The 11,526-nt window shown below is 54.2% G+C and overlaps 1 protein-coding gene across 4 annotated transcripts in view; it reads right to left on the bottom strand.

Moving 5' to 3' along the window:
* MIDEAS (mitotic deacetylase associated SANT domain protein) overlaps positions 1-11,526 on the bottom strand; it is a 68,617-nt gene that overhangs the window by 19,991 nt on the left and 37,100 nt on the right. For 3 of the 4 annotated variants that reach the window (XM_023183466.2, XM_023183494.2, XM_023183475.3), the window contains exon 2: positions 408-2,115. In XM_023183466.2, the coding sequence (XP_023039234.2) occupies positions 408-1,868 (1,461 nt within the window). In that variant the 5' untranslated portion in view covers positions 1,869-2,115. Of the gene's footprint in view, positions 1-407; positions 2,116-2,219; positions 2,296-11,526 lie in introns of all 4 variants that reach the window. The other variant, XM_023183482.3, reaches the window with a different exon arrangement.

Below are 11,526 nucleotides of genomic sequence, written 5' to 3'. Positions count from 1 at the left end.
AATAAATAAATAAATAAATAAATAAATAAATAAATAAATAAATAAATAAATAAATAACAAATAAATACTCTCCATAACCTGCCTTCTTCCAGGCCCTTCCACCCTGGCCTGGACCAAGGGCCCCCAGATGGCCATCTCCTGCCACAGGTGGCTTACGGATGGGTTTTGTTTGGCCTGCACAGTGGGTGGCACATGAAATAGTATCTAATTATTCAAAAAATATTTCTGCAAAAGAAAGTAAGCAAGAACTCTGTCACAAGGTGAAGGGTGGTCTTTGTACTATTTCCCCACAAGCAGCTGGCTACGGGAAAGTCTGGCTGTCTCTAGGCAAGAAGCAAATTCTGCAGCCTCTCACCTATCAGCCTGATGCCCCCTGCTAGGTCTGGCTCCACCGTATGCCCCCTCACCTTTGTATTCTGCAGCGAGGCCAGCTCCACCGCCTTCTGGGCCAGGGTCAGCAAATTGGCCTCCTGCGATGCCCGGCGCCTCCGTCGCGTGCTCTGGATTACCCCGCCCCGTAGCACCTGCCCACAGTCCCCTGTGCTCACCGCCCTCATGCCCTCCTCGCTGCCCATGGCAAGAGCCTCTCGCTCCCGGCCATTGGGTGCTAGTCTCTCCCCATCAGGCAGTAGCTGTGACTCCCTCAGCTCCAGCGGGAATCCCAGAGCTTCAGGATGGGGCTGCCCCAGGGAGCCAGGTGGTGGCTGCTGCAGGGGCCAGTGATGTAGGAACAGGTTGCCAGTGAGCTCCTGCCCAGGTTGGGTGCCAGCCCCATCCAGGGTGGTGGAAGGCAGGATACCCTCCTTAGAGAGGCGGCGGGAGCGGCGGGGGAAGGGGATCTGGACCTGAGGTAGCGCCGGCTGTGGGACTGACTCCTGCAGGAGGGCCTTGCGCAGTTCTGGGTTCATATCTGGGTTGGGGGGGAAGGGGTAGGGTGCCATGCTGTGGTGAGCCAGGTGTGACTGTCCCAGTGGCCCAGCCGGCTGCAGGCCAAAGTCCTGGGGTTGCTGCGAGGGTGGCTGTTGCATGGGGTAGAAGTTCTCAAAGAGCGGCATCTGGGGTAGGGCTGCCTGCTGCTGCTGCTGCTGCTGCTGTTGCGGTTGCTGCTGCTGCTGCTGCTGCTTCTGCGGAGGGAAGGCAGCCACCGGGTTTGGGGGCGGTGGGCCCTGCCGGAAGACCTGCCGGTTCACCTGGTGGCCGAATGCCAGCTGGAAGGGTTGCAGGGGCAGTGACTGGTTTGGGGGTTTCTTGGCTGCGTGGAAAGAATTCAGGGGTGCCTGGGGCCGCCCTACCTCCAGCTGCACCTTCTGTGGCATCACTGGCCGCACATTTCCGTAGCGGTCCAGCTGTGGGCCCCCCGCTTTCTCCCGCTTCAGTGCCTCAGGGTGGTTATAGTAAGTTGGGACTCCCACTCCAGGATGCGGGTTCCCCTTGGGTGCACTGTAGAGGGACAGACTGTGGCAGTTCCACGTTGAATGGGGTGGAGGCTGGCCTGGCTGCTGCTGCCAGCTGCTGTCACTGATACCCCCACCTCCTCCACGCTCCGGGCCCCGCCCTGGAGCCATCACAGAGTTGGGCCACTTTACTGAGGCTACCTGCTGGGACAACATGGCTGCTGAGGTCCGCTCAGGCCCATACACCACAGAGTTCAGCAGGGCCAGACTGCTGGGAGGGGGCAGTTCCACAGGCTGAGAGGTGGAGACTGCTCCTCCTGGACCCTCGTGCCCTACGTACTGCTCCTCCTTCACTCTGATGGACTGCTGGGGGGGCTGCAGGGGAGAGGGCTGCTCCTTGGGAGCTGGTTCCTGGCCCCCGAAGAGGCAACGCTTCCGCTTGTTCTGAGCCTTGGGCTGGGCCTGGAGGTTCATGATGTGGCCAACTGAGCCCTGGCGGTGAGATCCCGTTCAACAGTCACTCATCCCCTGGGGAAACGTCCTGCTGGAAGCTGGGCTCTAGTCCAGGAGCCAGGGAGGGCAGAGCAGGGGCAGAGGAAGACGCTGGATGATGAGGTCGGGCACTGGGAGAAAGAACTGCTGGCTCTTCCTTTCTCTTCCAGAGAGGCTCTGGGGCTCAGCTACTCTTCCCAGTTCATGATGCTCCACAGGGTCCTGGCACCTGTAGAGGGAAGAGCAGTGACAGTGTCAGCCACAGCATCCCAGGATGCCCCGAACATCAGCACAAGTGTAAGAAAAGGGGCCTCCAAGGGCCATCGGTCTCACCACTCATATCACAGGAACGGGCGCCCCAAGTCACAGAGCAGCATTGGTGAGGCAGGAGCCAAGACCTTCTGGGGAGCTGCCAGGAGGGCAGGAGAATCAGCTGCATCTCCCAGGGCACCATGACTCTCTTGTCCCACCACCTCACCCTCCTGGTTCAGCTCCAGGACTGCCTGCATCTGGTTGTGTTATTTGTGCACTGCATAGGCACATTCTAAGGGACAGGTGGAGCTGACATCCAGCCCAGCTGAGAAAGGAGCAGCAAAAGCCACACTGGCTCCCCTCTCCTCTTACCCAGGCCCCAGCCCCCTGGGCAGCCAGGCCTAGTCCTCCTGGCACACATCTGTCTATGCAGGAGCCTCCCACCAGACCCAGAAGGATCTTTGTCCAGCCAGTGCCTCCTCTGACGCTCCAAGCACAGCTCAGGCTCAGGAAGTGGAGAGGACAGGGTCATTCCCGACATGGCAACTCCTCCTGTGCAGCCCCAGGGTCAGAAGCCCCAACAGGCCCTTGTGGAATCAGCGGCCCAGGGTCAGCCTCACCAAGGCCTGCAGGTAAGGCCCCAGAAGGGTGTGTGCAGTCCTAGCCCCACCCCTGGGAAGAGCTGCTGGGTGGGGCTCTGGCTGCCAGTCTTTCCCAAAACAGCACAGAACCTGTTTTGCAACCCTAGCAGGGTGGAGGCAGGATCCAGGCCAAGAGCTGGTCAGCAGCTGACCCCGCCCCTGCCTGACCCCTGCCCCTTCCACTGCCAAAGAGCCCCTGGCAAATGGTGTAACTCAGATCGTAGAGGGTGTGTATTGCTAGAACTCAGTTCCAGAAGGTTTCTCCATGATAATATCATGACTGAAGTACATAGTTTTTGTTTTTGTTTCATAATTTGATTTTTTAAAACAGTCGCTACAGAACAGAATCTAGACCCGTATTTTACAACTTACATAGCTGCTTCATGTATTTTTAAAGACTTTTTATTCCCTCAGAGTGCTGTTTGGGTTTTGTTTTTTTCCTGGGAAGTTGGTGGGGGTGGGAGCTAAATGGCCCACCTCTTTCCCCAGTAAGATTCTGGTCCCTGAGAAGAAGGGAAGACAGCTCGGGTGGCTCTGAAGAGGAAATCTCAGGCCCTAGATGCTACAGGTCATTGTTAGCAACCCCAGCAGCTCCCAGGAAACCAGCCAGGAGCAGCAGAGGGCAGGGCTGGGCAGGCACAGAGTCCTGCCTACACCCAGTTCACCGTTCGGCCCGCCCCCAGCACCGGGAATGCCCCTCCCAGGCTATCACTCCTCTGCAGGCTTCCGCAGCTCCCCAGCCCCTGCGCTCCTGGAGCCTGCCTGCCTCCTGTCCGCCTGCATGACTCACTGAGGGCCCCCTCCCTACCTTTCACTTTCACCCAGCACCCAGAAGGGGAGTAACTTCCTCCTCCATTTCCTTCCTCAGTCCTTGGGCCTTGAAGAGAGTAAAAGAGACCCTCCTCGTGTGCAGTCTTTGTCTTTTCATATATGAAGCTGGAGGGAGGGAGAGGCACAGAGACTGGGATGGCATCCAAGTCTCCCTGACCCCCAGTAAGAGGGGAGTGGGGGGGATTTGGACAAGAAGTGGAGAGCTGGGGGCTGGAGAAACAACCTTTCTCTTGCTTTTTAACCCGCATTCCCTGACAGTCAACCTAATTCAGAGCAGGAACCCAAAAGCTAACCCCTACACTGAAAATCACCCTGGGCACCACCATGAAGCTGCAGGATAGGACCGTCCGGCTCCGCCTCTCCGAGGGAACACCAGGCCCACAGAACTAGAAGTGCGTGTCTGCAGAAGCAAGACAGAGGAAGGAGGAATGTGCGCCAGCCTGGCAGGCCCACGTGCCTCCAGGGGGCTGTGAGCCCCTCCAGTGGGTGCTCACACACACTCACGCCTCCCTTCATCACAGCCCTGTCGCCTTGTGAGCTCCAGCACTGGCTTGAGGCCTGGAGCAAGGGAAGGTCCACGTGGCGGGTGGGCCTGGATGCACGTGCCAGTGTGAACCTGATGGAGGGCTGCGCCCCCTCCATGGGGACAGCTGCTCAGCACCTCTTACAGAAGGAGATGAGGCGGGGTCTGCGGCTCCAGGACAAGCCTGCTTCTGCCCAGGGCAGGGGCCAGAGGCCAGACGCAGGTCTTACAGGGGCTTACCCACAGCTGTATGGTCAGCCCTGGAGGAGCTGGGCTCAGCTGGGAAGCCTCCCACTCCCACCCTGCACATCAAGGAGGGCCATCATTCAAGACACCACAGCAGCCTCTGAAGCTGAAACGGACTTGATTTGAAGAAATCAAGGGGCCTGGTTTGGGGAAGGCTGAATCACCCCAGAAGCTTCTTGCTGCAGAGGCCTGTCACCCTCACTGAAGAGCTAAGGGGGCCAGGGGCATGGACACTCAGGCCTGGAACCCTCAGAGAAGAAAGCTCATTGGCTGGGAGTGGGGAGAAGAGTGGAAGATACTGGCAGCCTGGGAGGAAGGGTGAAGGGGCACACCTAGGCAGCAGGGCACTAAGTAGTCATAGGAGTAATGATGATGGTGATGGTGCACCCGTGCCAGGCAGATCCTACGTGCTTTGTATCCTTTAAATTCCCAGCATGACCTTATAAGGCAGGTGTTGTGATTTTAACCTCTATTTACAGGTTAGCTAGATGAGGCTCAGAGGGGCGAAGTAAGTTGGCCACAGTCACACATTCATTATGTTGCAGAGCCAAGACTGGAACCCAGGTCTGTCTCACTCTAAGATCAAGCTCTTCTTCCTTATCCCCAAGATATGACACTAAGACCCCAGACCCCTCTTCATACCCCTCCCTTCCACAGCACACTCCACACCACCTCCAAGCAAGGATTTTCTAGACACAGATATCCCTTCTCATTGGCACTGGGAAGCCCCTTACCCCTGCCTGAACCTTTGGCAGGTACTCTCTCCCATTCTCCCCAAATACAGCTGAGACCCTTGACCCTCCAGGAAGGGAGGGCAGGGAAGGGTCTCACCACAGAGGGTCAGCAGATGTGTGAGGTCTACCTGCAGGGAGGCCTGAAACACTTCCTCCTGCACTGGCCACTCTAGTCCCCGATCTGGGGACTCTCCAGCTCCTGCAACCCCAACCCGGGCTCAGTTGCTGCTGGTGGTGCCTCCAGCTCTCAGACCCCATGGGCTCCTCCCAGCCTGCAACTCGGGGTCAGGACTGCACCACTTCCTCTCATTTCTTCTACCCCACCCCCACTGCCCTGTCCCTCAGGTGGAAATCAAACTGCCCTTCCTCACAGTGAGGAAGAGGAAGGAAGACACCTCCAAAGGCTGCTGACCTGTGGGCCTAGTCCCCGAGGTTGCAGGGAAGAGGATGTAATGAGGAACTCCTGCCAGCAGCTCAGCCCTGGGACGAGCTGCAGGGCCTCTGACAACGGATGCAGGAACACTGCAAAAGGAAACCCACAGTCACCACGGGGCCCCAAACACTGCAGTCCGCCCTGTCAGTCTGTTTGACTGTCACGCTCTATTCACTTTTCCCTTCCTCCAGGCTTCTCTCTGCAGCAACCAATCCTTGACCAGACCCACAGGTACCCCTGGGCCAAAGACAAGGCAACAGTCAAGGCCAAAGCCTGGGACCTAGCTGGCTTTCAGGAAGTTCTATGGTGAAAAGCACTTGCTCTCTATAGAAGAAAGCAGTATGCACCAAGAAAAACAACAAAAAACCGTGCTGACCCCACATATATGTTTTGCAGACACATGAGGGGAAGGTGCTGGAAAGGCCTTTGGGTATTCAGTGCTGATGGTGACACCAGCTCTCCCGGGATGTCAGCTCAAACACACACTGCTCCCCAAAGGACATCGGCAGCCCAGCCGCACACCCAACACTAGCTGACCGACCCCAGGAGAAGCCAGTGAGCTATCACCACAGGGCAAGGGGCCAGACTGTAGCCACTGCGGGACCAGGGCCACTCACCAGTCTGCTTGGGGCAATCAGTGTGTCCATTTGAGAAACAAGACTGTTGTGAGTCGAGGTCACACAGGCCAGGGAGGAGATGCCAAGTTGATCTCAGCAGCTGCAGGGGCTCAGCTCTGACCTGGGGGTGACCCAAGGGTTCCTGCCCTTGGAGGCTAATGCTCCAAGCTCCCACTCTTAGAGCCTAGGCAGGCCCTACAAGCTCAGCACTAGGAAGAGGGGAGTCAAAGGTCATGTGCCTGTCACCCAAGGGCAAGACGCCCAAACTGAGTCTCCAGGCGAGTCAGGTCTCTGAGCTGTCTTAGGACAAAGTCTAAACTCCCTGCCCTGTCCACAAGTCCCTGCAGACCTTGGCTCCTGCCACCTCTCTCGACAGTCTGTGCTCGAGCCAGGGCCTCCAACGTGCTCTTCTCGCTTTGCTTCCAGGTCTTTGGCCAGGCTGTACCCCTTCCTAGGGACAACTTCTCACTCTTTTCATCAGGCCAGGTCCTATTCATCCTTCAGGCTGCAGACACTGCTTCCACCGGGAAACCTTCCTTGACCCCAGAGCTGAGACAGGAGCTGAACTACAAGCCCCTATAACACACTGTGTATGGCACACTAAATCCTAGGTGTCTGCTTCGTCATCCCCAGCAGACAGCAGGCTCCACGGAACAGGGTTGGCAGACCGTTGTACCTTGGCACTTGGTTTGTATCTGCCTGTCAGGATGCTCATTCAAGACTGCGCCCAAGGTGAGTCAGAGCCACGCCTCGGCAGAGGTGACACAGCCCGCATTCCTGCCCTGGGCTCCTGCCTGCTCCTGACTTCTGGGCTCTCTGATGCACACCAGAGCTCCTCAAGATGCTGGGATGAAGTGAAAAGACCCAGCCTGGGATCCCACCCTACCCCTGGCCCAAGCCCTCTCCACCTATGTGGAACACAAGTCCTTCTCCCTTCTGGCCCACAAGCCACCTGCCCTTGACTGTCACCTGCTGCCCCATACCACATGCTGGCCAGCTGGAAAAGTGCCAGCTCCACTGTTGCCCTCCACCCCATTTTTCTAGGCTTCCACCCCCACCTAGACAGTAGCCAGGGACACAAACCTGTGGGTCTGTTTACCTCATGCCCTGACATGGCTGGACCTCAAGACACTAAGGTCTGGCCAGGATGCCAAGGAGCCATAACAAGACCCTGCCACCCCCACCAGAGGAGCACAGCATGGCCCAGCTGGCCCCTTCATCGGGGCTCACATCTTGAAAAGCTCTCTCAGACATTCTGGGGTCTCCAGCTATAGCCACACTGGGTATGTGGCCTGGAACTGCCATCTTGGGCCACCTAGAGTTGCCCAGGCCCTAGACAAACCTTCCCTCTGGACCCCATGTGCAATGCCACATGTATCCCCACCACTGGGCCTTCACACACAGGCCAGTGCACCCCATTTCTGTCAGCCACTGGACACATAAGCCCTATTCTCAAGGGGTTTGCAAACAAGGAGGCTCTGATACAACAGACATGGATCTGACTCCCTCAAGCGTCATTTTCCCTGGGAGCATGAGAGAGCAGGTAAGAGGCCCTATGGTCGGCCCATTCCCAATCCAGACAGTCCCTGGACCATCACTTCTCTGGACTGAACTTCAGCTCTCAAAAGCAGAACCCAGGCCAACAGGCCAGAGAGTCACGAGTCCCAGGGGTCTCAGCCATCAAGTTGCTCAGGATCAGAAGCTTGGCCAGGGTTCAAGCTGCCTGAAGTTTGAGCTTACACAGTAAAAATGCCAACACTGAGATGCTTTTAAAGGGATGTGTAAGAGAAGAATCCTTTCAGGGCTTATGAGGCACTCTCAGGGTTCCGTCCAGGCTTCTACCTTGATTGCCTCCCTCCCCCAAAGCTCGACAAATGCCCACAGGGTGTCCGACAAATGCCCACAGGGTGTCCGTGGGAAGCTGGGATCGCCAGGTTTGTTTTGCCAGGGATGGGGGAAGTGGGGGGCTGCTAATGCAGAGAGAAAACAGTCATGAACAAAGGCCAAAAGGATTAAGCCTTCAGGCGCAGCTTTTGCCTGCATTGAAGGAACTGCCTGCCTTCCTCCTAGGCAAAGGCTACGAAGAATCACAGGCAGCCCTGGAAAACCCCTTCCAGCAGGACCCAGGGATCCCAGCAGGAGTACGGTAGAAGCAGGCAGATTTATGCTTCCTCCGCAGGAGACTCAGCAGATGTTCCTGAGACCCTCTAGCGAGGGCGTCCTGGGACCACTGGGGTCCGTGGTCTGTCTCCTCAAAACCGTCTCTATGCCCTATGCAGCTCCTCCTTCCCCTTCTGGAAGGGCCTGGCTCCCCAGCAGGGCTAGAGCAGGGCTCTCTGAAGTCTGTGCCTGAGTACCCCATGCCAGAGTCTGCCCTGGGCCAAAATACAAATGAGACCACTCACAGGGGCCTCCCCCACCACACACCCTCCCTGCTGCAGCTCTGCAGGTGGGCCTGCTGCCCCTTCATCCACTCCACAAGCATTTCCTGCACACTTGCTACAAGCCAGACTCTGGGAGACACAGGAGACACAGAGCTTCCAGGCTGGTGGGGAGACAGACACACAGAAACACTCGCTAATTATAATGCAAGGCAGCCTGTGCAGGGACTAGGGGTAAGCGACCCCTGGGGACAGGCAATCCCTGGGGGAGCCTCCCCTAGAGCTGTTCCTTCTGTCTGGAAGCCCTGCTTCCACTCTCACAATCTGCTTTTCCTCAAGGCCTACCTCCTCCAGCTGGCCCTCCAGCACATATTGTTGTCACCCATTCTGAATCTTCATGCTCTTATATCACTATCCAATAATGCTTCTTCAATTCCCTTCTGTTCCTGCACAGAGCCTGGGAGCAGCAGGGCCTGGAGACAACATGAACCAAGACGGAGGGCACTGGACTGCTTGTCAGGTAACCAACCAGATGCCTGGTCCAGGAGCCGCCACTCACTGGTTCCTGCCTTTGAGGAGCTTAAGAGCCTGGGGTGGGAGGAGACCTGCATCCAGGGACCAAAGAAACACCTTTGTAAAAAGCAAGTGCCACGCGGAACAGCAGCCACAAGGGCTAGCTGTATGCCGAATGTGGCAGAGTACCGCTTACCTACATAACCACTTATTCCCAACTGAGAAACGAGGAAAGGCTGGCTCTGAAAGTAACTTGTCCCAGTTCACAGAACTCATGACTGAGGAGTCAAGATTCAAATCTAAGCCTCCTGACCCCAAACCAGGTCTCTCTGTCACTGTGTCAATACCCATCTGTGTAGATGTCAAGGAGTGGTTCTTAAACCTCAGTGTGTGCAATAAAACCCACCCTGAGAGACTAGTTCATGGGTCTGGTGGGGTAGGGGTCGAGGGTGGGAAGAGCATGATGGGGAATCTAGGATGTTTCACAAGCAGCCAGGTGGTGCCCAGGCACTGCAGCAGAGGAATGGCTAAAGAGTCACAGCCTGGCATGGTGAAATTTCCCAGGATCCACCACTCCCCATTCCCTAAAGGTACTACCTGCCAGAGTGCTGCGGCCTGCCCAGGAGACATGAGGGGTCGCACAGAGCCCTGAGGGAACTTTGCTCTCAGCCAGTCCTAGGATTAACTGTGGCTCTTACCACATCTGGGACCCAACTGAATGCCCATGTTTACTGAGCACTTACTATTTGCCAGGCACTGTGCTAAGCCCATTGCAGGCAGCATTTTATTTAACCCTACTGTTCTGTGTCTCGTTATTTATAGGCCAGGAATGGTATACTCAAAAATATCCATTTAACACAAAAGAAGACAGTAATGGAAGAACAAAAGAATAACAAAGACATAAGACATACAGAAATCAAATCACAAAATGGCAGCATAAATCCTACCTTATTCATAATTACTTTAAATGTGAATGGATTAAATATCTAATTAATGGACTTTTAAAAAATATGCAATTACATGGCAGAACGGACTTTTTAAAAAAAGATGCAATTTCTTTAAAAAAAAAAGAAACACCCTTTACATTCAGAGATACAAAGAGGTTGAAAGTGATTAGCAGGGCATGGTGGCACACGCCTGCAGTCCCAGCTACTCAAGATGTTGAGGTAGGAGAAATCACTTGAACCCAGGAGGTGGAGGTTGCAGTGAGCCCAGATTGCACCACTGTACTCCAGCCTGGGCAACACAGTGAGACTCTGTACCAAAAAAGAAAAAAGACTCTGTACCAAAAAAGAAAAAGTAAGGGATGGAAAAAGAGATATCATTGTAAACAGTAACCAAAAGACAGCTGGAATGGCTATACTAATATCAGACAAAATACGTGGTGGTAGGTGCCTGTAATTGCAGCTACTCAGGAGGCTGAGGCAGGAGAATTATCTGAACCTGGGAGGCGGAGGTTGCAGTGAGCCAAGATCGCGCCACTGCACTCCAGCCTGAGCAAAAGAGCTAGACTCCATCTCAAAAAAAAAAAAAAAAAAAGAAAGAAAGAAAAAAGAAAACTATTATCATAGACAAAGAATATTTTTAATGAACAAAAGTGTCCATCCCTCAGGAGGCTATACCAGTTATAGGCATGCATGTACCTAACAACGGAGCCCCAAACTACATGAAGCAAAAACTGTCAGAATTGAAAGGAAAAAAAAAACTCAAATAATAGTAGGAAGCTTCAATACTCTACTTTTTTTCATTTTATTTTATATATACACATGAGAGAGAGAAAACACTCTACTTTCAACAACAAACAGTACAACTAAATAGAAGATAGACAAAGAAATAGAAGATTTAGATGCTATAAACCAATTAGACCTGGAAGACCTATATAGAACACTCCACCTAACAACAGCGAAATACACAGGAATACACACTCTTCTCAAGAGCACACAGATACTGCAGTCATAGGTGAACTGTTGTCTTTGTTTCTTTTTTAAAAAGAACAGGCCCGGTGCAGTGGCTCACGCCTGTAATCCCAAAATTTTGGAAGGCCAAGGCGGGAGGATCACTTGAGCCCAGGAGCTCAAGACCAGCCTGGGCAACAAAAGGAGACCGTGTCTTTACAAAAAATAAAAAAATAAAAAAGAATTAGTTGGGTGTGGCGGCCACTATAGGCTATAGTCCCAGCTACTCAGGAAGCTGAGGCAGGAGGATTGCTTGGGCCCAGGAGGTTGAGGCTGCAGTAAGCCATGCTCATGCCTCTGCAATCCAGCGTGGGTAAAAGACCAAGATCCAGTCTCAGAAAAAATTAAAAAAAAAAAAAAAAAACCACACATGGAACATTCTCTACAATAGATCATTATTAGGCCATAAGACAAGTCTCAACAAATTTAAAGGGACTGAAATCACTCAAAGTATGTTCTCTAATCAAAATGGGCTGAAACTGGAAATCAATAACCGAAGGAAATTTGGGAAACT

This window comes from Piliocolobus tephrosceles, chromosome 6 (assembly GCF_002776525.5).
Source record: "Piliocolobus tephrosceles isolate RC106 chromosome 6, ASM277652v3, whole genome shotgun sequence".
Lineage (NCBI taxonomy): Eukaryota > Metazoa > Chordata > Mammalia > Primates > Cercopithecidae > Piliocolobus > Piliocolobus tephrosceles.
Note: the sequence above shows the minus strand (reverse complement) of the source record. Positions and strands in the feature narration are given on the sequence as shown.